This window comes from Cryptomeria japonica, chromosome 10 (assembly GCF_030272615.1).
Source record: "Cryptomeria japonica chromosome 10, Sugi_1.0, whole genome shotgun sequence".
NCBI classification, from domain to species: domain Eukaryota; kingdom Viridiplantae; phylum Streptophyta; class Pinopsida; order Cupressales; family Cupressaceae; genus Cryptomeria; species Cryptomeria japonica.
In genome coordinates, this window is record NC_081414.1 from 157,883,472 (window position 1) to 157,908,392 (window position 24,921).

Here is a 24,921-nt window from a genome sequence, read left to right on the forward strand (position 1 = left end):
CATTGTGGTCAATCATCACAATAAGGTGATGTAACTTGTAAACATTAAAAAGGATTTCCCCCTAGCTAAGAGGGAGTGTTGATTATATAGCTTCAGTCAAAATCCGATAAGGCCGACTATGCAGATCAAATGTGTAAGTGGCCTATCAGCTTTACACATTTGATTATAACAATCAATCTGCATTCACCCTTAATATTATTATTAAATCCGATTATATATATTATCGGGGTTTCTATGATTAAATTTGTCTTAACCGAAACTTACTATTATTGGGTATGTTATTTATCGAGTTGATTATTATCATTACCGGGTTTGTGTTAGTGATCAGTATTAATCATTATTATTGGGTTTGTATGAATCAGTTTGTATAATGATCATGATTATAGAAAGACGTCTTATGTTATGAAGGGTCACGATTTCTAGAAGGATGCCATTCAAATTCAATATATTATTATACGTCTCTCCCTCACTTGGTGATGAGCGAATAACACACAAGCATCCGTGAATATATAGATCGTGGGAAATTGATATACTGCAGTCCGTGAACATATACTGATCGTGGCATATAGATATATATTGCAGATTGTTACCTTCGGCATATCGTGGAAGATAGATATTCAGTGAATTCAGAATCACACATACAACATATCGTGGATTATACACTAAGTGAATTCAGAATTACACACACAGCAAATTAGAAGGATTCAATTCATATCATCTATTGATATCAGATTGTGATCAAGGTGTAAACAAAAATTAAAATTACCTACTATTCAAATCTTATCGAAACTTAACAAGAGGCAGCGATGGTGAATAATTAATGATTGTTTATTAAGTAACATGAAGGGTTGTAATCCTTAAAAGGGTATTAACGGTGGAAGGGTGTGTCTCACTGCATAAAAATAAATATTTAAGGAGAAGAGCTCCATTTGGGAATGAAGAAATATATAAGCAGAGTTAGTCCTAAAGACATCGAACCACAGCAGAAGCACTCATCAATTAATCATTGATCAACAATTAATTTAAAATCACAACTTCAGAAAGATAGCAATTAAACATTTCAACATTGACTAAGACAAAAGACATAACTTCAAACACAGCAAGAAGCAGCTCAGACTTTCCAGCATCATCAGAATTCCTCCAAGTCAGAGCAGACTGATTGGTATAATTAAGTTACTGTGGTAGGCAGAAATGAATACAATATTTATCCATACACCTATATATGTAAACAGTAAATATGAATATTTGATGTATAATTGTATCAACCATATGCACATGTAATTATCTGATCTAAACATCTATGCATTTAATGATATGATCACAATGATCCATCATGTAGGGTACGGAAGGAAGAAATCTGCAATTATTAGGGAGAACAGCTTAGGGCACTGTTGACGTGTTTTTTATGCACATGCGAACACAGAATAAAATACCTAAAGGTACCTTATCCTCTCTTGAATAAAGCCTCCGAATGTTGAAGATGTCGCGAAAAGGATCAATCGGGATGACTTCAAGGTTCTTTGCTGTAGGATCTCTACGTGTGGATAAGCTCTCTGTGGTATGATGTGATTTTGTTGGAATCACAAGGGGACTTACACTCAATGACTGAACGTCTGATTTGCTGGAATCACAAGTCCTACTAACTAACTAGAAGACAAACAAATGGCAAAAGATGTAGGGTTCAGGAAGTCTACTCTACTACCTAGAATGCGAGAAGATGGATGAATGACTAGGTGGAGTCCTACTGGGCTGGGTCTTACCATCAGGCTAAACAATTCAACACCAACTCAATGCGATCTTCTAAGGGATGCTTCCAATATGTTCAAATCGTACACCATCTGACACTGATCACCATTCAGGATAATGCATGAAACAATAGACGTGTAACGACTTAAGATTAAGCTCATTTTATTCCAGTTGACCACGCAAGGCGCACTTACCATCAGCAAGAGGCTAGTGGTTTGGATTAGACGGATTCCACACAGGTGCATTCAACAATTTCCTTCATTCGATCTAATCATCTGCCATCTAGAATTGAAGATTCAACAAGAAACCATGCATATTGCAAGAAACGACACACTTCACCATTACTTCAATGAAAATGGAGTTTATTTACAATCAATGGCAACAATTTCTTGCCTTGTCCTCCTATTCTACTCTAATTGCTATTCTATCAACTGACTACTCACCTTCTAACTATTGACTAACTATTTTCTATTAGCCTTTACAAAATGAAGAGCCGGGCCTTATATAGTGCCCTTAATACAATTCAATGGCTAAGATCAATTTGAGATCAATGGCCAAGATTCTACAATGAAAACCCTAATTAGGGTTTGTTACAACAAACTCAATTTTGACCAATGAAATAATTGTATTAATTGGACACATTTCTTTTTTAGAATATTCGACCAATGGATAGCTGGGGTAGGTACATCGAAGTTTGTGCCACCTCCCATGAGTTAGATACATTGAATCTGGACACGCTAAGGTGGACCAATCCGACTGGAGGAGTGATGACTGGGATGCCACCTCATCTGACACTTGTACTTGGTAGATATTCAACTTGATGTTGCTGAGAAGCTAGCTTTAATTAACTCTTCTGAAACTATCTGCTTCTTCAACGAACCCTTGCTCTGACTTCTTTTGTCTTTGATGTGCAGGATGATGATGTACCTCGCCTTGGAATGCTGGATTGGAAGAGGTCGCCCTTATCCTTGCTCGATCTTCTTGGAGGAGACCGTCCTTGATCTGGCTTGATTTTCTTTGATGAGAGTCTGCCAAGTAATAGATCTTCCGACTCCGGGCCACCATTTGATGCCTACACAAAAATTCCAAAATTAGTCTTTAAGCATTATATCTTAAAATGTAGAAATTAAGACTCTCCAAAGGGAAAATTCAAGATATTGATTAGGAAATTTCATGATAAATCTAGAATTCTTCATTTCCTAATTAATTAATCAACAAAATCAAACCCTCAAGTCTTAGACTTCTTTTCAAAAATTGCTATGAAATTAAAACAAGCCTTGACGAAGAATATCAAAATGATTTCCATACCTTTTCTTGAGTACTTAACTCTAAGACCTTCGAAAATGATGAAAGAAGACTGGATTTTGCTAGACAAGGTTTAGATTATAGTCCTCCCTTGGATGAATTACGCCTCCAATAGTCTTCAAAAGAGCTCCACCTTCCACTAGCTTCTTCAAAATCAGGAAATTTGCCTTCAAATACCTTCCAAAATCTGGAAATTATCCTTCAATCTAGCAAGAAATTTGCCTCTCCAATTTGCTCCTCAATTTCGCACTTAGAAGGATGAATGAATGATTTGAAACTTAAAGCAATACTCCCCCATTATATAGAGTGCTCACCCTAATCAACCATGAGGCTGACCTAGCAAATAAGCCTTAAAATAAAATAAAAACCACTAAGAAGGCCGACTTGACAAATAAAGGCAAATAACAAATATTGAGCGCCCAACTTAATTTTTTCATTTTCAAAATTAATTTCAATGCCTCCAAGGGGAATTTTTTTATTTATTTCAAGGCCTAAAAATTAATTTATTAAATTGTCAATGCCTTAATAAATGTGAATTTAATTTATCCTTTCCAAAGGCTTTGAAGTTAGCAATTTTGGGGGATTTGAGGAACATCAATGATTGATCAAGGCCTCAATGAAGATTGACAATAATTTTGCCCTGGACTCTTAGCAAGGGTCAGGAGCGATTTTCCAAATTAGGCCTTAAATATCCTATTTTTGCAAATCCAAAATATCACCAAGGCACTCCAAATGGCATCTTTTACTGGAATTTGGGTTTGATTTCACTTGAATTTTGGAAGAAAAGTGCATTTAGGATTTTTTCGCCCTGGACCCTCAGCAAGGGTCAGGAGCGGTTTTTCAAATTTGTGCTTACTCCTTCATCAACTTTTCTTGAATCCATCCTTCAAGGCTAGGCAAAGGTCTTCTTCTTCCACTCCATCCAAGCTTGGTTCGTTCCTGCAAGGCAAAATAGGGGATTTTCAAATTTTCGCCCTGGACCCTCAGCAAGGGTCAGGGGCAATTTTTCTTCCCTGGCTTAGAATCATCAAGTTTTGGAACCAAATCCTTATTCATCATGTTTTTGAAGGCCATTTTTACCCTAGTGCATCCTTGCCTTAGCCAAAACTCAAAGGAAATAGGTTGATTTTGCAATTTTCGCCCTGGGCCCTCAGTAAGGGTCAGGAGCGAATTTGAGTTTTTTTGAGCAAATTCTTTCATTCTTTTAGCTCCAAATTATTTCTAAGGCATAACACACGTCTTTCTCCCATCCAAGTCATAAAAACCAAAATCCAATCTTGAAATGCAAGGAAAATAGGAGGATTTGAATATTTCGCCCTGGACCCTCAGCAAGGGTCAGGAGCGAATTTCCCTTTGGGCATCAAAATTTGCATCTTTAGCCATCCAACCCAACTTCAAGGCAATTCAAATGTCATTTCACACCCATGTCTAAGCTTGGCCTTGCTCAAATTTTGGAGGAAAAGATAGGTTTTAGGATTTTCGCCCTGGACCTTTAGCAAGGGTTTCCTTTTCTAGGCTTGGTTCTTCCTTTTTCAAACTCAAAATCACCTCAATTGCATCAAGTGACGTCCAATCTTCCTTCTGGGAGACCTTGCACAAAACAAGTTAGCCAAAATTAGTGAAAAATAGGCTCATACAAAATTTTCGCCCTGGACCCTTAGCAAGGGTCAGGAGCGAAATCTTCATTCCAGGCTAAACTATTCAATTTCTTAGTTTCAAACCATTTCACAGGGCGAGGTAAGATCATTTTCAAGGCCAGGAACAAGGTTTCAAGCTCAAACAAGGTGGCAAATGAAGTTTATAATGAATTTCGCTCTGGATCCTCAGCAAGGGTCAGGAGCGAAATTCCTAATCTTAGCCAAAATCCATCATTTTTTCAAGGTTTTCAAACATTTCCAACTTTCCCTTCAAAATGCCTTGCGAGTCAAAATTTGGTCAAATAAGGCAAGAAATGAGTCCTAGATTGATTTTCGCCCTGGACCCTCTGGAAGGGTCAGGAGCGAAATTCGCTTTGGACCCTCTGGAAGGGTCAGGAGCGAAATTTGACTTTTTGAACTCTCCGTTAGGATCATTTTATGGAATATAACATTTAAGTATAAGAAAGAAGAAAGATAGAACATTTCCTTCTATCTTTCTTCTTTCTTATACTTTAAGTTATATTCCATATATACTTTCAGGATGTTTGAGAGTGGTTTCAAACCTCCAGGAGTTATATTGCAAAATCTAGTTTTTGGAGGATTTTCAGTTTTCCAGACTTAGTCAAATTTCAGGATCAGGACATTCCAGACTTAGCCAAATTTCAGGGTCAGGACATTCCAGACTTAGCCAAATTTCAGGATCAGGACATTCCAGACTTGGCCAAATTTCAGGATCAGGACATCACTCAAGCAGGATTTGCTATCCAGGTGATCCCCTTGGCAACACTCAAAATGCAAAGGCTAACAGACAAAACCCTAAAAGACCTAGAAAACAAACCCTAGAAAGCAAAAAGCAGGGGTCCCCATTTGCAATGGGGCGATTTGTGAAATGGTCACAACAGGCACCTTGCTAGAGTGACCACTAGGGAGAGAACAGCTATTAGGCACCTTATTGCGCTGTGAAAGGGAGAGAATGGCTAATGGCACCCTATTGCCATTTCCCTTCCAATCCCTACATTGAGGGACTGTTAATGAACATAAGGATCTCCAGCCATGGATGTGTGGAGGAGGATTGCATGAAGGGAGAGAACAACTATTTTAGGGCACCCAACAATATCAGACTTGCTGTGTGATGATGGACATATAATTTCCTTGCTATAACTATAGATTTATTCACGAATGAAGTTTGCAATATTACCTAACCCTAATATTTAATATATATAGATGTATATGTGCATATGTTGTTCATCTTGTGATTGCAAGATCAAAAATCTGATGATGGACATATAATTTCCTTGCTATAACTATAGATTTATTCACGAATGAAGTTTGCATTATTACCTAACCCTAATATTTAATATATATGGATGTATATGTGCATATGTTGTTCATCTTGTGATTGCAAGATCAAAAATCAAGGATCGCATTATTAAGAGATATTTTGGTAAGATGTAACCCTAACCCTAATTTGTTGCAATTGTGATTTTAGGGCAAATTAGGAAGGGGACATTAGAGATGTTTTAAACTAGTGTTTGACATTTAAAAAAAACAGGCAAATTCAATTATCAAATGCAAGTTGAAGATGATAGACAACTGTTTTAAACACCTCTAATTATTCATTGTTTGCTTCTTCTACTATACCTTATCCATTATAAACTAAGAGTGGCCAGCAGGCCATATAACTTGCATGGGACTGATTCATCTTTTTGTCTATGTATTGGAAAAGTAGTTTATTTGGAATCTTGGATGTGTGTCTTGTCAATCTTGTTACATCTATCTAAATTGGTGTGGAAATAGGAGTCTCAGCTTAGAAATGTAAACTAAGAACGAACTTAATCACTATCTCCACTTATTATATATAGGGAGAATGGTCAATAAGAACTTCAATCCCAAAGGAGAGCTAGATGCTGTATGTGATTATTCTTCTCTTTTTGTTGTTTGTTTGTGATTATGTGATTAGATGCAAGAATTAGGTAAAATGCTAGGAAATTGACAATATTCAACATAAATAGATAGAAACAGATCATAAAACAAGCACAAAAGTACACTTCTAGAAATAAAACACAGAAAGGAATCTGCGACTGCAGTCTGAGCTTGCAAGTGTTGGACCAGTTTGTTAGGCGCCCTAGTCTTGATAGGTGTCCTGTGACTTGAGATTTCGGATTCCGGATCAGAATGCTCCTCAGATCATGCTCTTCGAAATTCAGCCAAAAAGTGTCAGACGAGTGTGCTAATTGACATAGTCCATGAGTTTTCGCTTGTTCAAAATCTGGAAGTGTAAGTCTCAGTCTACACTCTGCAACTCTGCAACTTTCAGTAGTTAGATCTATATTCTGCTCGCAAAAAAGAGGGGAAATGTTGTGTTGTATAGGGGTTTGACTTATTAAACTTAGGGTGGGAATTAACCTCCACTACAACAATGATGATTAGAAAAGAGAGCTTTCCCTTGGTAGGGTAGAGGCTAAATCTGAAGTAAAATGCTGAATTGAAATGATTATACCTCAAGATTGATAATGGTGTTGATGCAATGCTCTTTGGATAAGACCTTCAAGGGTTGATGCAATAATATGACATGACAAGGCACAAAAGGATCAATCATGGAAGCACACTTGCATGCAGGTTGCTGCTCCATAATACTCAGATATGAAGATATTTGTGCAATAATGCTTGCTCTAAGAATGATCTCAATAATGCTTAGGTTGGTTAGGATGAAAATGAATTAGAGAGGATACTTTTATATAGGGAATGCAAGGTATTTTCTATTTTAGGTCAACTTCTAATGGTCATATTAAAATATCGGGGTCAAATAACAAACTGCGGGAACCGACATTCCGACATGTTTGATTTTGGGCCCGTTTTGGGGGGACCATGGCGCTAGGTGCCCTAGTCCACCCAAAACAGGAGCAGAGAAGGATAGATGCAGAGTGCATAGGCCAGGACATAGAATGTGGTCACCAAATAAGCATATGATGACAGTTTGGTAGTGACAATGCCATAATTAGGCTGAAAAATCACTATGAGAGGGTACACTAAAGCAAGGGCCCAAAAAGGAGCGTGAAATTGTAAAGGGTTACAATTTACAACACTACATTATCTAGATGATTTGTTGCATGTTGCACAAGAGCAATGAGCAGGCTAAACTTCTTTTCAATTCAAGCTATGATACATATCCATAAGCCCCATTATTATGAATATATACCTGCTTTTGCAAAGCTATTTTGGCATATTATTGTGGCTAGCTTTTATTTACTTATTTGGTCTCTATATTGAGGCTGTCTTCAGCCAGTGTGATCAGGCTATCTTACACTATCTTAAATAGACTCTTGATTTTCTGTCCTAGGCCATGGTTGAAAAACTTGGGCTTGGCAATAACTCAGTTGACCCAAAAACTTAAAAACTTGGGACTCAGCAAAAACGTTGGGAAAAACTCAGTAAATTATTGTACATTAAAGATACATAAAAAAAAAACTTCAAAAACATGCATATTACTGAATTTATGGAACATATTACTGATTTCCTTCATATATAGATCAAACTTGGATTTCTGTTATATACAGATTAAAATTAGATTTGCTTCATAGATTGCTGTTGAAAGCTTTAACAAAGCCGGAAAGTTGAAAACTTCAGCAAATATGCAGCCCCAATACAGAAATACTCAGACAGAGCAGCAGACCCTAAACTCAAAATATGCATCTGCCAGCAGAATAAAGCACTGGACCACCAATTTCATGGCAAAATGCAGACCAGTAATCTCACAGGAGCTCTAAATCCAGCAAATGCAGCTCACACAGGCGCTGTCAAAGAGTAGATTTCATGGAGAAAACAAAAAGCGTGATAAAAATTGAAAGGATCTTTTTATCAGTGGCTGAGATTTTCTGAGTTTCAAGTTAATTTTGATTTTCCTGCATGTTTAGTTATTCTGATTCACAAAAACATGTGGTGAACATAAGCAGTTACTCAGTAGCTTGTAATACTGCAAGTTACCTTACAACCTGTATGGCTCGTAAGTATTTGCTGGCTTTTTCAATTATGGCCTAGACAACTTTTGGTTAAAATGCCATTAAATGGTAGTAATGAAGCTAGCAGTCACCACTTCCATAGAGCAGTCATTCAATGGCCTATCTTTTAGGATGTTTTAATGACATGCATTAGCTAAGGATTGCTTAGGCATTTCTTAAATCACGTGGATACACCACAAATTGATCCTATAAGTATGACAATAAAATTCTTTCCTTGTAAATTATACTGCGTGCACACAACAAATGCAACATAAACTCTGGTAAATCTTTCAAGGAAAACATCCAAGATCAAAATTGTTGATTACCTTATCAATTACTAAATTATATAGATGCAAATAAGATAAATAATAGGTGACCCAAAATGAAAAGGATAAGGTGAAGGCATCATTAGTGGGAGTTAATTATTCATATTTAGATAAAATGAGTTTGACTGGTAGTTACTGATCTACCTAGAGGCTTGTTGCAACTGTAGTTGTGAAGGGTATGTGTTATGATAGGATATGTATACCAAAAATCAATTTGAGATGGATAAAATTTATAAAACAGATTATTTTTTCCCAAGCAAAATTAGCAAAAGTTGAATTGGAATGGGATTGCAGGCTGGACAAGAATCAATAATGGATCAAATGTGTGTTTGTTGTGAGGATAACTCTAATGACTGACAATACTATGAAGAGATAAAAATATGGAATTAAGTAATGAAATTCATTTTGTTGATAAATATTAAAACATTTTTTTTACCTTTTTAAAAAAAAATTGTACGTGTATGATCAGTTTATCGTTTGTATTTTCTTCCCAGTTTTGATTATTGTAGATATTAGTTTGAGTTTTGAAACACATAGAAGACATTCATTGATTGTGTATATTCTTCCTTTTTGAGTTTTTGAATTTGAATATTTAATTGCAAGGCTTAGTTTCTATTCCCCATTGAATGGAGTTGTGGTGATTTGTTTTCGTTATGGGTGGTTTTTTGTTACTTGGATTTGTTTCAGCATATTCATGCATTTGGATGTGTGAATATATAAGTATATAGAGAAAATTGAAAATTGAACAGTACTTCAAAATGCACCAAGATGGTAGTGTCATACCTGACTTGATATATAATACTTTGTTAGGGCATTTCTTTGTAGTGAATGCTAAACCTATAGTAGCTTGAATGCAGAAATTAAACACAAACCCAGAGATAATGGCACACAAATGATAGAAGAATTGATTAGACACAAGGCCACTTTTAGGGGACGATCTTTAGAAAGAAGAATAACATTTAAAGGAATTTGGTAATAGAACTTTAAATGATTTGTGGGAGCCTTTCTCTCCTTATATATAGACATAATTGGGTAAAGTCACAACCCTTCATTCTAATGAGGTTGGCGTAAAGAAATTTTCAGAACTAATGAATGAAAATATAAAGGTTATGCATAACATAAGTAAGCTACAGCAGAAACTTAGTACCAAGGTTGCACCAAGATGGGGGTACTTGGAGACTTTGGAGATTGGTACCGGTACTAGTACAACTATTTTTCAAAATAGGAGATGGGGGTACTTGGAGACACCAATTTTTTTTAATATAATTTAATAATTTATAGAAAATTTAAAAATTGGTGTATATTTGTAAAACGGCCCAAACCAACAAGTTTAATCTTTCAACATTGCTAATCCTTATGCTATTTCTATGTGATTATATGTATGAGAATGTGAATATGATTATGGATTATATATATGAGAATGTGAATAGAGATTATACATATGAGAATATGAATATAGACATACTCACAAGAATGAAGAAAGAAAGTGTATATCATAGGAAAATTCCCGACTCCCAAGGATCTAACAAAACTCACCCCCATTGTGTATAGTATATACCATAGATGGAAGACTCGTGGGACTCGCCACAGACTCGTGAGTCCATTAGCGGGCCGAGCCGACTCGCCAAGGACTCATGAGCCGAGTCCTGGCAAGTCTTAACAAAAGACTCACGAGTTTTTCAGAAGGACTCGTGTGAGTCCTAAATCGGGACTTGTGAGTCCGATTTAAAGACTCGTGACACACAGAAACACGCCCAACAAAAGAGGTAAGAACACGGCAAATAATTATCTAATTTTATTTTCAAGTTAGTCTCATTCTCTTTGTTAATTCTTGTAACGTCGGTCGTACTATTTGCGATGCATGAATTAATTACATGTTAACATATTCACGTTAACAATAAGAATAAACAATCAATAAACATTGAATGAGGGTGGTTGCCACCAGTCACACCCCTTCTTGTTATCAGGCTAGGTTAAACGATTTATCATAAATTGCGATCAGTCAAGCAAATAATATGTTTGTTAACGTGTGGTGATATGATGAGTGGTACGTAGGAAGAGATGTGTCTTCCCACGTGGGAAGACATATCTCTTCTCTACGTACCCTCTCATTCATATATATAACATGCATACAATGGGAGGAGGACAATACTAAAATTGATAAGTGTTGTGCTTCCGTTCCATTCACACTACTTCGAAGTAAATTTCAGACTATATCTTCATCTGTTCTAGCCTCTTGATTACAAAATTTAAATAAATTTAACATGGTATCAGAGCTAAGTTAAGGAAGATCAAATTAAATTCTGTAACGATCAAATAGACCTTCACCCGGCTCTTAGTAGATCGCATTCCTATAATCCTAATGGCAACCGGAGTTAGGTTTGAAGATCGACTAGATGGAGCATCAAATTTTGTATCTTGGAAATTCAGGATCATGCTTATTTTGAAAGAAAATAAAATTGACTCCCATGTCAAAAGTGAAATTCCTGAACCCTCCGATGATACAGAGAAAATTCAGTGGAGCAAGGATAGTGACAAGGCTCTTAAGATAATTGTGGATTCAGTGAGAGATCACATTGTGCCAGTTATTTCTAAATATGAGACGGCTTTCTAGATGTTCAAAGCCTTAGCTGACATTAATGAAATCAACAACACTAGCAGGGCTCTCACCTTGAAGAATCAACTACACCATATAAAGATGAATAAAGGAGAGTTAGTTACATCCTATTTCTTGAGGATCATTGAGCTTAGGGATCAACTATCCACTATTGGACATCTAGTAGACAACAAAGAACTTGCTATGATGGCCCTAAATGGACTTCCTACCTCGTGGGAATCGTTCATTCAAGGAATCACTGCTCGTTCTAGATTTCCTAAGTTTGATAGATTGAAAACCGATTGCATTCAAGAGGAATCTCGGCTTGTCACAAGAGGAATAAAACAAAACAATGGTAATGAGGACATTCAAGTTCTAAACTCTAATTCCCACAAGAAAGGAAAGAACAAGAACTTTAAGAGAAAGAGGGACAACGACTCAAATGGAAAGAGGTCTTCAAAGAAGAAGAGAGACATTTCTGAAGTACAATGTTTCAAATGTGACCAATATGGGCACTATGCAATGAAGTGTCCAGACAGGATCAAGCAACAGGCTTCAATGGTAGAAGTTAAGAAAAGGAGTGATTCCGAGAGACTAGTCTTCTACTCAACCCTCTCTAGGCAAGTCACCTCCAGTTCCAACACATGGGTGATTGACAACGGAGCATCTCGACACATCACTGGATTTCATGAGCACCTAGATACACTTGTGGAAAATTCAAATGAAGAAGTGACAATTGGTGATGACTCGAATTATCCAGTTATGGGAATAGGAACCTACAATATCAACCTAAAGTCAGGCATATCCCTACAGCTGACTGGAGTTCTATTTGTACCTGGTACAAAGAGAAACCTTGTCTCAGTTTCTGCACTTGAAGATAAGGGTTACAGATTAACCTTTATGGAAGGAAAGGCACTTGCTTGGCCAAAGAACTCCACCATCAAGAAAGCCCACACCATTGGAGTAAGACAAGGGAGCATCTATAGACTTTGCACCACTCCACCTCAAGCTTTGATTCATGAGACTCCAGATTCGAATGAACTTTGGCACAGAAGATTAGGGCACCTTCATTTCCATGCCCTACCTAAGATAGAGAAGATGGTGATTGGCTTACCCAAGCTAAGTCACAGTTCTGAAGGAGCATGCAAGGGGTGTGCCTTGGGAAAGAATACTAAAGGGTCTTTCAACAGTAAATCCAAAAATGTATTAGAATTAGTTCATTATGATTTATGTGGACCCATGTCTGTACCTTCCTTAGGAGGATTTTTTATATTATGTAATATTTGTAGATGATTATTCTAGGAAGACCTGGATATATTTTCTGAGGTATAAAGAGTCTGAAGAAATCCTTTCTAAATTTAAGGAATTCAAAGCTCTTGCAGAAAACACGACAGGTAAGAAAATCATAACCTTGAGAACAGACAATGGGGGGGAATACACTTCTGATATGTTTAAAGATTATTGTATAAATGTTGGGATTAAGAGGGAGTTAACTGTACCTTATAACTCACAACAAAATGGGGTAGCTGAAAGAAAGAATAGGGCTATAGTAGAAGCTGCTAGGGCTATGTTGTTTGACCAAAATATAGAAACCTCATTTTGGGCTGAAGCATCTAGGATAGCTGTGTACATCCAAAATAGATGTCCTCATTCTCTTCTTGATAATAAAACCCCTGAAGAAGCCTTTACTGGTAACAAACCTGACATGATTCATCTCCGGATCTTTGGGTGTCCAGTCTATATTCATGTTCCCAAAGAAAAGAGATCAAAATTAGAACCTTCTGGAAAGAAAGGGGTATTTGTTGGGTACAGTGAAACCTCTAAGGCTTACAGAGTATACATACCTGGACAAAGGCAAATTGAACTAAGAAAAGATGTCATCTTTGAAAAAGACATAGCATTTAGGAGGTCCAAAAGCTCTAATGAATTAGAACACCAAGATCCTACTACAAGCATGGATGAGGATCCCACCCCTGAGATTCAGAGGGAGACCCCTAAAAACGCTGAGCATGAAGTTCAAGACTTACCTTTGGAAGAACATCATCCTGAAACTAGGAAAGACCACTTTGGGCTTAAAAGATGCTTCAAGAAGCAGAGTCGGAAGAGTATCGGTCAATTCTGAAAAATGATGTCTGGGATATTGTGCCTAGGTCTAAAGGCAAATCTGTGGTATCTTCAAAATGACTCTTCAAAATCAAACATGCAGCAGATGGCAGCATTGAGAAGCACAAAGCAAGGTTTGTTGCCAGAGGTTTCTCACAGAAAGAAGGTATTGACTATGAAGAGACATTTGCTCCTATTGCCAGATACACTTCTATCCGAGCAGTTTTGGCTATTGCAGATTCTAAAGGATGGAAAGTCCATCAAATGGATGTTAAGATTGCTTTTCTGAATGGTAAGATTGAAGAAGTTTATTTGGAGCAACCTGAAGGTTTTGTGATTCATAAGGCTGAATCACATGTTTGTAGATTAAAGAAAGCCCTATATGAACTTAAACAGGCCCCCAGAGCATGGTATGAAAGAATTGATCACTATCTCTTGGAATTAGGGTTTTCCAAGAATGAAGCAGATCCAAATCTCTACTACAAAGTAATCAATGGTGAATTATTAATTCTTATTCTTTATGTTGATGATCTACTAATCACAGGAGAGGATAATTGTATTTCTCGGTGTAAGAAAGAATTAGCCTCTGAGTTTGATATGAAGGATTTAGGGATTCTTCACTACTTCCTTGGATTGGAAGTTTGGCAATAGGCAGATGGTATAATCCTTAATCAAGGAAAATACACCATTGATATACTCAAGAGATTTGGAATGATGGATTGTAGATCCATGACCACACCTATGGAGACAAATCTGCACAAGCTAAAGGAAGTAGCTGCAGAATCAGAGTTTGCAGATCCTACCCTCTACAGACAGATTATTGGATCTCTGATGTATTTGGTAAACACAAGACTTGATATATGTTATGCTGTTAATACACTAAGTCAGTTCATGTGCGAACCTAGGGAAATACATCTTGTTGCTGCAAAGCATATTCTGAGACATCTTCGAGGAACCATTGGTTTTGGTCTGAAATATAAACATGTAGACCTTGACTTACATGGATTCACTGATTTTGATTGGGCTGGAAGCGTAGTTGATAGGAAAAGCACATCAGGACGTTGCTTTAGTTTAGGATCAAGAATGATCTCATGGATATGTAGAGAACAGTCTTCAGTTGCTCAGAGTTCTACAGAAGTTGAATACATTGCAGCCTCCATGGGAGCAAGAGAAGCAGTATGGCTCCGGAAATTGCTTGTAGGATTGTTTGGTCAGCCCTTAAATCCTACTGTCATCTATTGTGACAATCAGAGTTGCATCAAGCTTTCAATGAATCCAGTATTTCATGACAGGTCTAAACACATTGAGATTCCTTATCATTATGTTCGAGATATGGTGGAAAGGAATGTGATCCCACTGAATTATATTAGTACAAGTGATTAGATTGCATACATTCTTACCAAGCCTCTCTCCAGGATCAAGATTGAGCACTTTAGAGATAAACTTGGTATGGTTGAAAATGTTATTTAATTTTGAGATAGAGTCTCATTTATTTTGATATACTAATATATTTAAGATTTTTAATGTCTAAACTCTTTTATTTGTCATGTGTGTGACTCCACGACTTCATGGCCCCCCTGTGAACATTATTGAAGGGTGATGACTTTTCAATAATGAACACTTGTTTCATATTGATATTGTAAGGTGACGATTTTACAATTATCAATTTATCTATCTTGATGGATATCATGAGACTTGATATCTATGGACATGTCATGATAGTATATATCTCTGAGACATTATGGTAGATATCAGTTGGTTGATATCATTAAATAAACCATAATTATGATAGAGATCTTCATGGTGAATATTATGGACATAATATTCGTGGACATGCCATGAATCATTATCAGTATGGTAGGGATTATGTGACTTGATGGTAGTGCACATACCTTACTTGATAACTATGAGTTATGGTGAGTATCATGAGACCTGATATTCATTGTTGAACCATATCTTTGAATATCACTATGGTGTGATATCTCTTCTCTTCACAATCAATTAATGAATTGTGTTGTTTTCCTCAACATGAAATATGTCCTCCCTAGCTAAGAGGGAGTGTTAATTCTTGTAACGTCGGTCGTCCTATTTCCAATGCATGAATTAATTACATGTTAACATATTCACGTTAACAATAAACAATGAATAAATATCGAATGAGGGTGGTTGCCACCGGTCACACCCCTTCTTGTTATCGGGCTAGGTTAAATGATTTATCATAAATCGCGATCAGTCAAGCAAATAATATGTTTGTTAACGTGCGGTGATATGATGAGTGGTACGTAGGAAGAGGTGTCTTCCCACATGGGAAGACATATCTCTTCTCTACGTACCCTCTCATTCATATATATAACATGCATACAATGGGAGGAGGACAATACTGAAATTGAGTGTTGTGCTTCCGTTCCATTCACACTATTGCAGTTCGAAGTAAATTTCAGACTATATCTTCATATGTTCTAGCCTCTTGATCACAAAATTTAAATAAATTTAACACTCTTCATCAGAATATATTCATGAAATATAACATTTAAGTATAAGTCACATTTTAATGTCTTTTTTATACTTTAAGTTATATATCATGTATATATTGGCAGGATGTTTGAGAGTGGTTTCAAATCTCTAGGAATTATAATACAAATTCTAGGTTTTAGAAGATCTTTTAAATTTTCAAACAGTCAAATTTTAGTAATCAGTAGGCTCCTATTAGCATTCTCTTGCTCTCTCTATGTCACTCACTTTATCTACCCCAAATTTTAGACCTATTTATCTCCCTATCACTCTTCCTCTATCCCCTATCTCTAGTCTCTACCACTCTCTATCTCACTCTCTCCTCTCTCCCCCAAGACCTAGACCTATCTCTCTACCCCTCTCTCTCTCACCCTCAGACCTCAGTAAGTGGTGCTACCCTCAACCTAATTTTGGCGAGTTGGAGAAGCTACATCAGACTCCTAGAACTAGACCCTGTAGTTCTATCTCTCCCTTGGTTTTCACTAGAGCTGGGAAGAGGAAGATGTAGTCTTCTCTTTAGTTTGTTCATTGTTGTTTTTCACATTTGGACATATCATTATATATTATTTGTAAACATTTTTAAACTTATGCTACTGTTATACATTTTGAAGTTTGAAACTATGAGTATGAATGATGAAATTTCAAATATTGAGTGTTTGGAGATCACATGACATGTGTAATGTTTCAATTATGGCTCTTTTGATCTCTAAATGCATTAATTTCTTTTTGTTTTTTTTGTAAAACTTCGGTTTTTTTTTTTGCCGAGTCCTTTCGTGAGTCCGTGGCAAGTCTAAGTTTTCTAACTTTGGTGTATACCACAAAATCTACATAAAGGAATTAAAAGAACAACAACAAGAGTATAGAAAGTATGAATATCTTTTGAGTTTTGCATCAAACTACAAATATCCAAAAGGCAAATACTTGTGATTTTGTTAGCTTGTGTTGACTCCTGTCCTGCATTGTCTCTTGTTTTCCCTTCCATGGTGTGTTCTTTTTTCTAGCTTCTTGGTGCATTGAACTTTTAATTCTTAGGGAATTTTGTTTTATTTGTGTGGGAGTTTGTGCCTTTTGCATGGGAGACTGCGATTTAAAGTCTCCTGCAATTGGAGACGTCTTAGGCAAGGTCTTTGGTATTGGGATGTGTCTTGGTCTTCGAGATGCATCCTAGGGGGGTTGGGATGGCTCTCCTTGCAACTATGCTTTGTACCTAAGTTATCGGGTTCGCCCTCTTGGCCCCCTGGTCTTGGTCCGGTCCGCCTGTGGTTTGGACAGGGTCCATGTTCCACAGGCGTGGTTCGTGCCAAGACGGACTCGGGTGGACCCAGGTTGAACCCGAGCGATTGACAGCCAAAAAACGCCATTTTATTTGCATTTAAAAAAAAAATAAAATTTTGCCACTTGAAAATGAAAATAAAACCCTAAAAGTGAGTTTTAAAACATAAACTTTGCTCATTTCTCCTCATTTGTGTTGCAAACAAATGTTTTTTGCTAGTAGGTTGAAGAAAGGGTGAACAAAGTTTTGCTTCCAAAATCAAATAGGAGTTGAAGACTGATTTTTAAAGCTTCAGCAAGTGTTGCAGCATCATTTCCACACATTTACAAGCTCCCATTGGCTGAAAGAGGTTTCCTTTTTTTCAACTATTTTTGTTTCACAAATTTTCAAACATGAAACATTAATTGTTTTTCATTATTTTGTTTTTGTTTTGAATTTGTTTGTGTTTTTCTTGCCATGGGAACTAGAATGGCATCTACCTCTTCCTCCATTGGCACAAATGAACAATCAATCTCAAAACAAAGAAATGATCCAAATTCTCCCCTATGGAAGTATGTTGACATTATAAGACCACTTCCAGAAGGTGGGGGATTCTGTTGGAGATGCCAAGGATGTGTTGTTGAACGTACTAGCTCATATTTTCAGGTAGCAGGTCATTTGTGTAGAATACCAGGAAGAGGCATCAAGAAATGCCCTAGAAAAGAGGGTAAATCTATACCTGATGAGATGGTGATGAAATATGTTAGGGAGCATGAGATAGCAGAAGAGAGGGAAGCCTGCAAATTGAATCAAACCGCACCAAAAAAAACAAAGGGAATGCAACCCCCATCTAATCCCAATGTTGTAGTAGAAAACCACCCCTTTTTTTCCATTGCTGAACCTCAAAGTGAAGCACCCTTGACATGCAAAAGAACAAAGGGACCTTTAGAAACCGCATTTCAAAATGAGAGTCGAGACAGTGCCGACCAAGATGTAGCAAGTTGCATATATGCAAATAGCTTTCAATGTTGTTCGCTCCCCATATTGGAAGCAAATGTTGAGAAGTGTTAATGAAGCTCCAAGAGGGTATAAGAGCCTAGGTTATGAGAAGGTACGTGGAACCTTATTGGAAAAAGAGGTGAAGGGGGTTGAAGATGCATTGAAACCCATAAGGGATTTATGGGCTGAGACAGGTGTATCAATTGTTTCAGATGGGTGGAAAGATTCTAAAAATCGTCCTTTGATCAATGTTATAGTGGTGTCCCCTAAAGGGGCAATGTTTTTGAAAGCTGTGGATTGTGAGGGCCAAGTAAAAGATGGCCAATTTATTGCAGAATTCTCATCTCTGCCATTGAGTCAGTGGGACCCCATAATGTTGTCCAAGTCATAACGGACAACACAAAAAATTGTAGAGTTGCTGGTTTGTTGGTTGAGGAATGCTATGATCACATCTTTTGGACACCTTGTGCGGTCCATTCACTCAATCTTATGCTATGAAAGATTGAGAATAAAATTAAATGGATCAAAGATGTGTATGTAGAGGCTGAGGACATTCAGATGTTCATCACAAACCACCACATGTCTCAAGGAATTTTTTAGATCCTTTTCGAATTTGGGGCTATTGAAGGTAAGTGAAATAGTAATTTAATTTTACATTTTTTGATTTTTAAAATTTTCAATGTTCATAATATCATTGTGTAAGCTATATTGTGTATTCTTCTTTAAAGTTTGGCTTTATTTTTTAATCATTTTGGCATTAATTTGTGTTATAGGTTGCTGAGACCCGTTTTGCATCAAACACAATCACCTTGAGACAACTTGTGAAAGTGAAAGTGGCACTTTGCAATATGGTGATCAACACAAATTGGACTATATGGAAGCAAAATAGCAGTGAGAGGGCAACAAAAATTAGGGAACAGATATTGAATGAGTCATGGTGGGATCTTGTGACATATCTCCTTAGTTTCACTGAGCTTGTTATGAGCATGATTCACTATACTGACATGGATAGGCCTTGCATTGGTGAGATTTATAATGGCATTGATTCAATGCTTGAAAAATGAAGTGCATTATAAATGCAAGAGAGAATGACTTTGAGGAGAAATTCTTCAAACAAGTGGAATCAATTGTTGTAGAAAGGTGGAATAAGATGATCACTCCTTTGCATCTTCTTGCCTATGCCTAGACACCAAAGTACTATAGCAATCAATTTCTTGATAAACTAGGAAGGATTCAACCATGGAGAGATCTAGAAGTATCTGATGGGTACAAGGCAGCTTTCCTTAGACTCTATCTTGATGATGATCTGTGAGATATTGTTACAAATGAGTTCATAGAATTTGCAAATGGAAATGGTCTAAGTGTTGATGCTCTTCGTCATAGATCCAACAAGGATGCTCATAGTTGGTGGTACTTCCATGGCACATGCTTCCAAAATTTACAACCCCTCGCTGTCAAAGTTTTATCGCAATTAAGTTTAATTAATTAAAATTTATCACAAGTTTATTTATAGTTTACTTTGTCTTCATAGGTTGCTAGTAACTTTTTATTTTAATTTTTATAAATGTACAACTTTAATTGTTTACATTGTCTCCATAGGTTGCTAGTTCATCTGTTTCAGAAAGAAATTGGAGTACATACTCTTTCATCCGCTCAGTAAAGCGCAGTAGGTTGCTATCAAAAAGAGCAGGGAATTTAGTATATGTGCATTCCAACCTACGTCTTCTTTCACACAAGCAACATGACTACAAGCAAGGGGAAACAAAGATGTGGGATATAGAGCCAGAGCATACTGATTTGGATGCTTCCGCTTCTCAGCTTGTTGCATTTGATGACTCGGATGCCAAGCAAACTTATAGTGCGAGTGCAAGTGCAAGTGGCATTGGCATTGGTTCATCTAATGTCAATGTCAATGATGAGGAGGATGAGGAGGAGAAGAAAGAGGATGATGAATTAGAGAATCCATTTGATGATTAAACTTTAAATTGTTGAAAGTTGAAACAATGATACTTGAATATTTTGTTATTTTGATATTAAAATTGATGTATATGATGCTATTATGGTTGATCATGATGCTATGATTACAAGTTTATGTTGGTTTTGTTGTTTATATGATGCTTTGTGACATGCTAATCTAAATTCATGCTTATATGCTGCACACACATATATATATGTGTGTGTGTGTGTGTGTGTGTGTGTTTGTACTAACAAACCCAAACCCTTTTTCAAAATTTTTTTGTACCGACATACTGGTTCTTCGACCTTGAACCAGTGCCCGAACCTGAACTGGCAACCTAGCTTTGTACACTTCAGAAGATAGAATATTAGGGACATAATGTTGGGTCTAGTGATCTAAATATGTATTTGTTTATATAGTTTTATTTTAATAAATGTATGTGGCATGCTTCTTGTATGTAAACACCCGTAATTTTTAGTTATTTATATTTTTAAGGATGTTAGTAGTTGTTAACTCACGTGAATAAGTTAAATGTTAAGTTGTAAAGGGCAGGTAGTTTGGTCTCATAAAAATGGGCGTTAAGCTATGTTACGCCATGTTTCTAGGATGGGGATGGAAGGGATGGGGAATGAGTTTTGAGGATGGCAGGGGACAACTATATAAAAATAGGTAAAATTTAAAATATATAGGGAAATTTCAAATATTCATACGATAACATTGATAAAGCATTTATCATATACATTATAGATCCTTAATACATAACATTTGTATTGAACTGAGAGTTCACATGTGAGTCGAACAAATTAGCATATGTCAAAACTTAATTTGTGTGTGTGTGCAAGTTTTTTTATAATGACTTGTGAATCTTTGATAGCATGATACTTTATCATTGATCAATTATATTATGATAGTCAAAGATAATTATCTAAGTTGTCAGTCTGATTGTAATCAAGTTTCTTATGTAACAAGAGATCCCAATAACTAGTGGAGGCTAGGAGTGGGCAACACCCTAAGTGGGTTCGAGGGGCAGCACCCATTGCAGGGTCAAGGGGCAGTGCCCTTGGCATGGGGGTTTGAAATACAGTGACAAATAAAACATGGCTTACATATTTCAGAAGAAAATTATTTTTCCTATGTTTTAACAGTGGTATATCGATTTGTTCGTGTCATGTGAGTGTGGATGATGAGATGAATTGGGGGTTAGTTTTGTTTTCAATGCCACAAATAGGTCAGTCCAAAATATGAGATTCCTTGTTTTAGAGTCGTGTTACCATTCTCCTTGTTGCATCTACCCATTTAGGCTGGAATAAGGAGATAGAATTATGGTAGCTTCTAGTCGAGATGGAGTGTCGACTACTACATTCTCCTTCCCTTTTTTTAGCAAATAATTTTGAAATCATATTTGAACATCTTGGTAATCCATTTCTGCTGCTCCTATGGTAGTAATCATTGTTCCAAGAAATACATATGACTCTCAAGGTTTGTTTTTTTCTTAAAATGTTGGTCCATAAGATATTGGCAACATAGATTAAAGACTCAAAAATGGGGAAAAGTAAGCAGCCCAAATTTTTTAGTCCAACTGGAGACTCAACAAATAAAATAATTTATATAAATATACAAAATAATCATACAAATGCTTGAGATGCATAAAGACTAGCACTTGCACCGGAAGGAAGTGCAACAATCATGCTGATAGAAAAATATATTTAAATTAATATGTTAGAAACTACGATTTAATTTGTGCAGAGAAGATACATTATTTTTATTTTTCAATTTCTATTTTCAAATAATCTGTTTCGTTTTATTCTATTTCTTTGAAATGGCACACATAATTTTTCATTTTCCCTTCTGCCAAAGAAAAATGCACAGAAAAATATTCTAAGCTAGTTCCTGACAAGATGTTATTTACAAAACATATGATTAAGAACAAGATGTTAATGCATTGCCTGCCCTTGCAGGAACAAAGATTTTTGTGGTCAGTGAACCAGGAACCCAGGGGATGGAGCTACTTCTGAAATCAATATATGAATTGTACACAGACTATGTCTTGAAAAATCCGTTTTATGAGATGGAAATGCCAATCAGGTGTGAGCTTTTTGAACTTAATTTGGCACAAGCCATCCGCAAAGATAAACCAGCATTTGGTGGCCGATAAATGTTTTATTTGTGGTATTTTTTACTGTTCAAAAGTTGTATGAAAGGCAAATACCAAGGTCTTTAAAAAAGGTAAAGCAACATATCTGTTATATTTCTGTGATTGTTGCAAGTTAGTAGATGGCAACAGGTATTCTTGTATTTGCAGGCGGTCATTGTCAGTTTTTAATCAAGAAAATGAGGAGATAGTTTGCTCCTGCATAAGATAGATACTACAAAAGCATGCTAATGTAAGCATAGCACTTCAGTGCTGTGTCCTGATAAAAGATTTTCCTTCCAAATAATTGTGGATTTGGCTTTTCATTAGTTTGGGGAGATAAGGGTTTTCATATTTGTCATTGTAGCATAAATATGCTGGACATATTTGTCTGATATATATTCTTTTCTCATTGGAATATTTTGAAACATTCATTCTACACAATAATTATAATTGTGGGCATACTTGTTATCAGTGGAAAGTGCTTAAGAAAAGATTATGTTGTGCCTTGACACAAGCAAGGAAGCTTCAACAAACTTGGCTCCAAACATGAAGGTAAAGTCAGATATATTTAAGTGCTAAATATCCTGGTAATTGATAGTATGAATGCTGTCTATAGGATTGAAAGATCTTGCCATGATACAAGCACCATGAGTTCCATCAAATATTGGAAACGCTATCAATACACAGTTTACAGACCGAGCCAAAAAGGTTTGAGATCATACTTGAAATAAAGGGCTCAAAATATGCTCTGGACATAAACTGTCATAATACACTGTTTGATGTTATACTCTCCACTGGTGCTCAATTTTTTCTAGGTTGTTACTCCACAATTTCATTCTCGCTTTTAACATTCATTTTGTAATTTACAAATTTTACAGAAGTGACATGGACATGGGTTGGTTTTGTTGACATCTGTTGGTGGTTGATTCTCTTTGTAGTGTATTATGTTTGAATAATTTGCGCTGTGTGCAATAGAGTCCAACAAGAAAAAAATATTGTCATTGGCATTTGGATTGACTCGTCCCTTGTAGATTTTCAACTACTTGTGGTCAAATTTCATGCAACGGAAGCAATTATCCACTCCAGGGTATTTTTTTGGGTCAATTTTGCTAATTCACATAAATGCTGTAAAAAAAGTAGATTCTGTGTTTTTCTCCCATAACAAGATTTTTTAGATTATTAGATGTAAGGTTTGAATTGAGGCCCAGTCTCGTTACAACATTTTTTCTTGAGATTATCAGGCCTACTACAGCGCGAACACCACATAATGGCCTGCACCTACACTTGCTGTTGTATACCTCGTCATCTGCAAATTTCTAGCATTACTATTGCTACCTAACTTCTTCCATCTACTCTACTTGCCGCTTCTTTCAGTACTATCTGGCCACATCAATGCCATTTCCTTAAGCACTATTTGGCTATAGTCTACCTGCAATCAGTACACCTTACAGTGTTAAGATGTCCTTGGGGCGAGTTGAACCTTGGCTTTCATTATAAGAACTAAACGATCCAACCTCTTGACCACACCCACATTGACTCATAAGAAGATTACAACTATCTTATTTTTTGAATTGGAAAGATTTACTTACCATTCTATACTTGTAATAGAGTTTCCATTTTTTTCATATTTTCCTTGATCAGCTTTGTCTAAGCTATAGTCAAAGTGCTTTGGATCAAAACATTTCTTGGTGACAGAATAAACTTAGAGATAATATTAACGAAAAAAAAAAAGAGATAATATTTAAAAGTGGAGGTTTGAATATGGCAGGCAGCAAGTGATGAAACAAAAGGGACAAATTTGTTTATGGATGAAGTAGTACAGAAGTAAAACAGATAGATTTTATGTGGGGATGTGATGAAGGTGGAGAAAAATGAATAAATGAACGGTGAAATTACAAGCGGACACAAGATCACCTGGATAGAGAATTAGAAGACTAAGATGAGGAACAAGAGATGAGCAAATGAGAGAAAGACAAGCTTAGAGGAGTAATAAGTCAGAAGCTACAAAATCATTATTAAAACACTATAAAACAGTAAGGATCTGGGTTTCCCATTTTTTGAAACAAATAGATGCGTACTTTCTTGGATAAAATCACTAGCTGTATAGTTGATTCCACAGCCGGGCAGTATTTTAAATTTTTATAAATGCATCGCTTGCTTTGGTCTTCCATCAATCCATTGAGAATATGTGTTTTGTTCTACGCATTATCTCTAGAGACATGCATAGATTGGTTATGGTGATAATGGAAGTTCAAATTTGGAAGAGGTCATTGCTACCATAGTTGCTACTTTGGAAAGTATTAGTAAAATATATTTTTTTTAATGATAAATATAAAAGACTAGACAAAAAGTCTACA

The 24,921-nt window shown here is 36.3% G+C and overlaps 1 protein-coding gene across 2 annotated transcripts in view; it reads left to right on the forward strand.

The window, feature by feature from the left end:
- LOC131057712 (uncharacterized) overlaps positions 1-23,473 on the forward strand; it is a 44,790-nt gene extending 21,317 nt beyond the window's left edge. For both annotated transcript variants that reach the window (XM_057991875.2, XM_059213450.1), the window contains one exon: positions 22,389-23,473. In XM_057991875.2, coding sequence (XP_057847858.1) covers positions 22,389-22,585 — 197 coding nt within the window. In that variant the 3' untranslated portion in view covers positions 22,586-23,473. The remainder of the gene's footprint in view (positions 1-22,388) is intronic.
- The last annotated feature ends 1,448 nt before the right edge of the window (positions 23,474-24,921 follow it).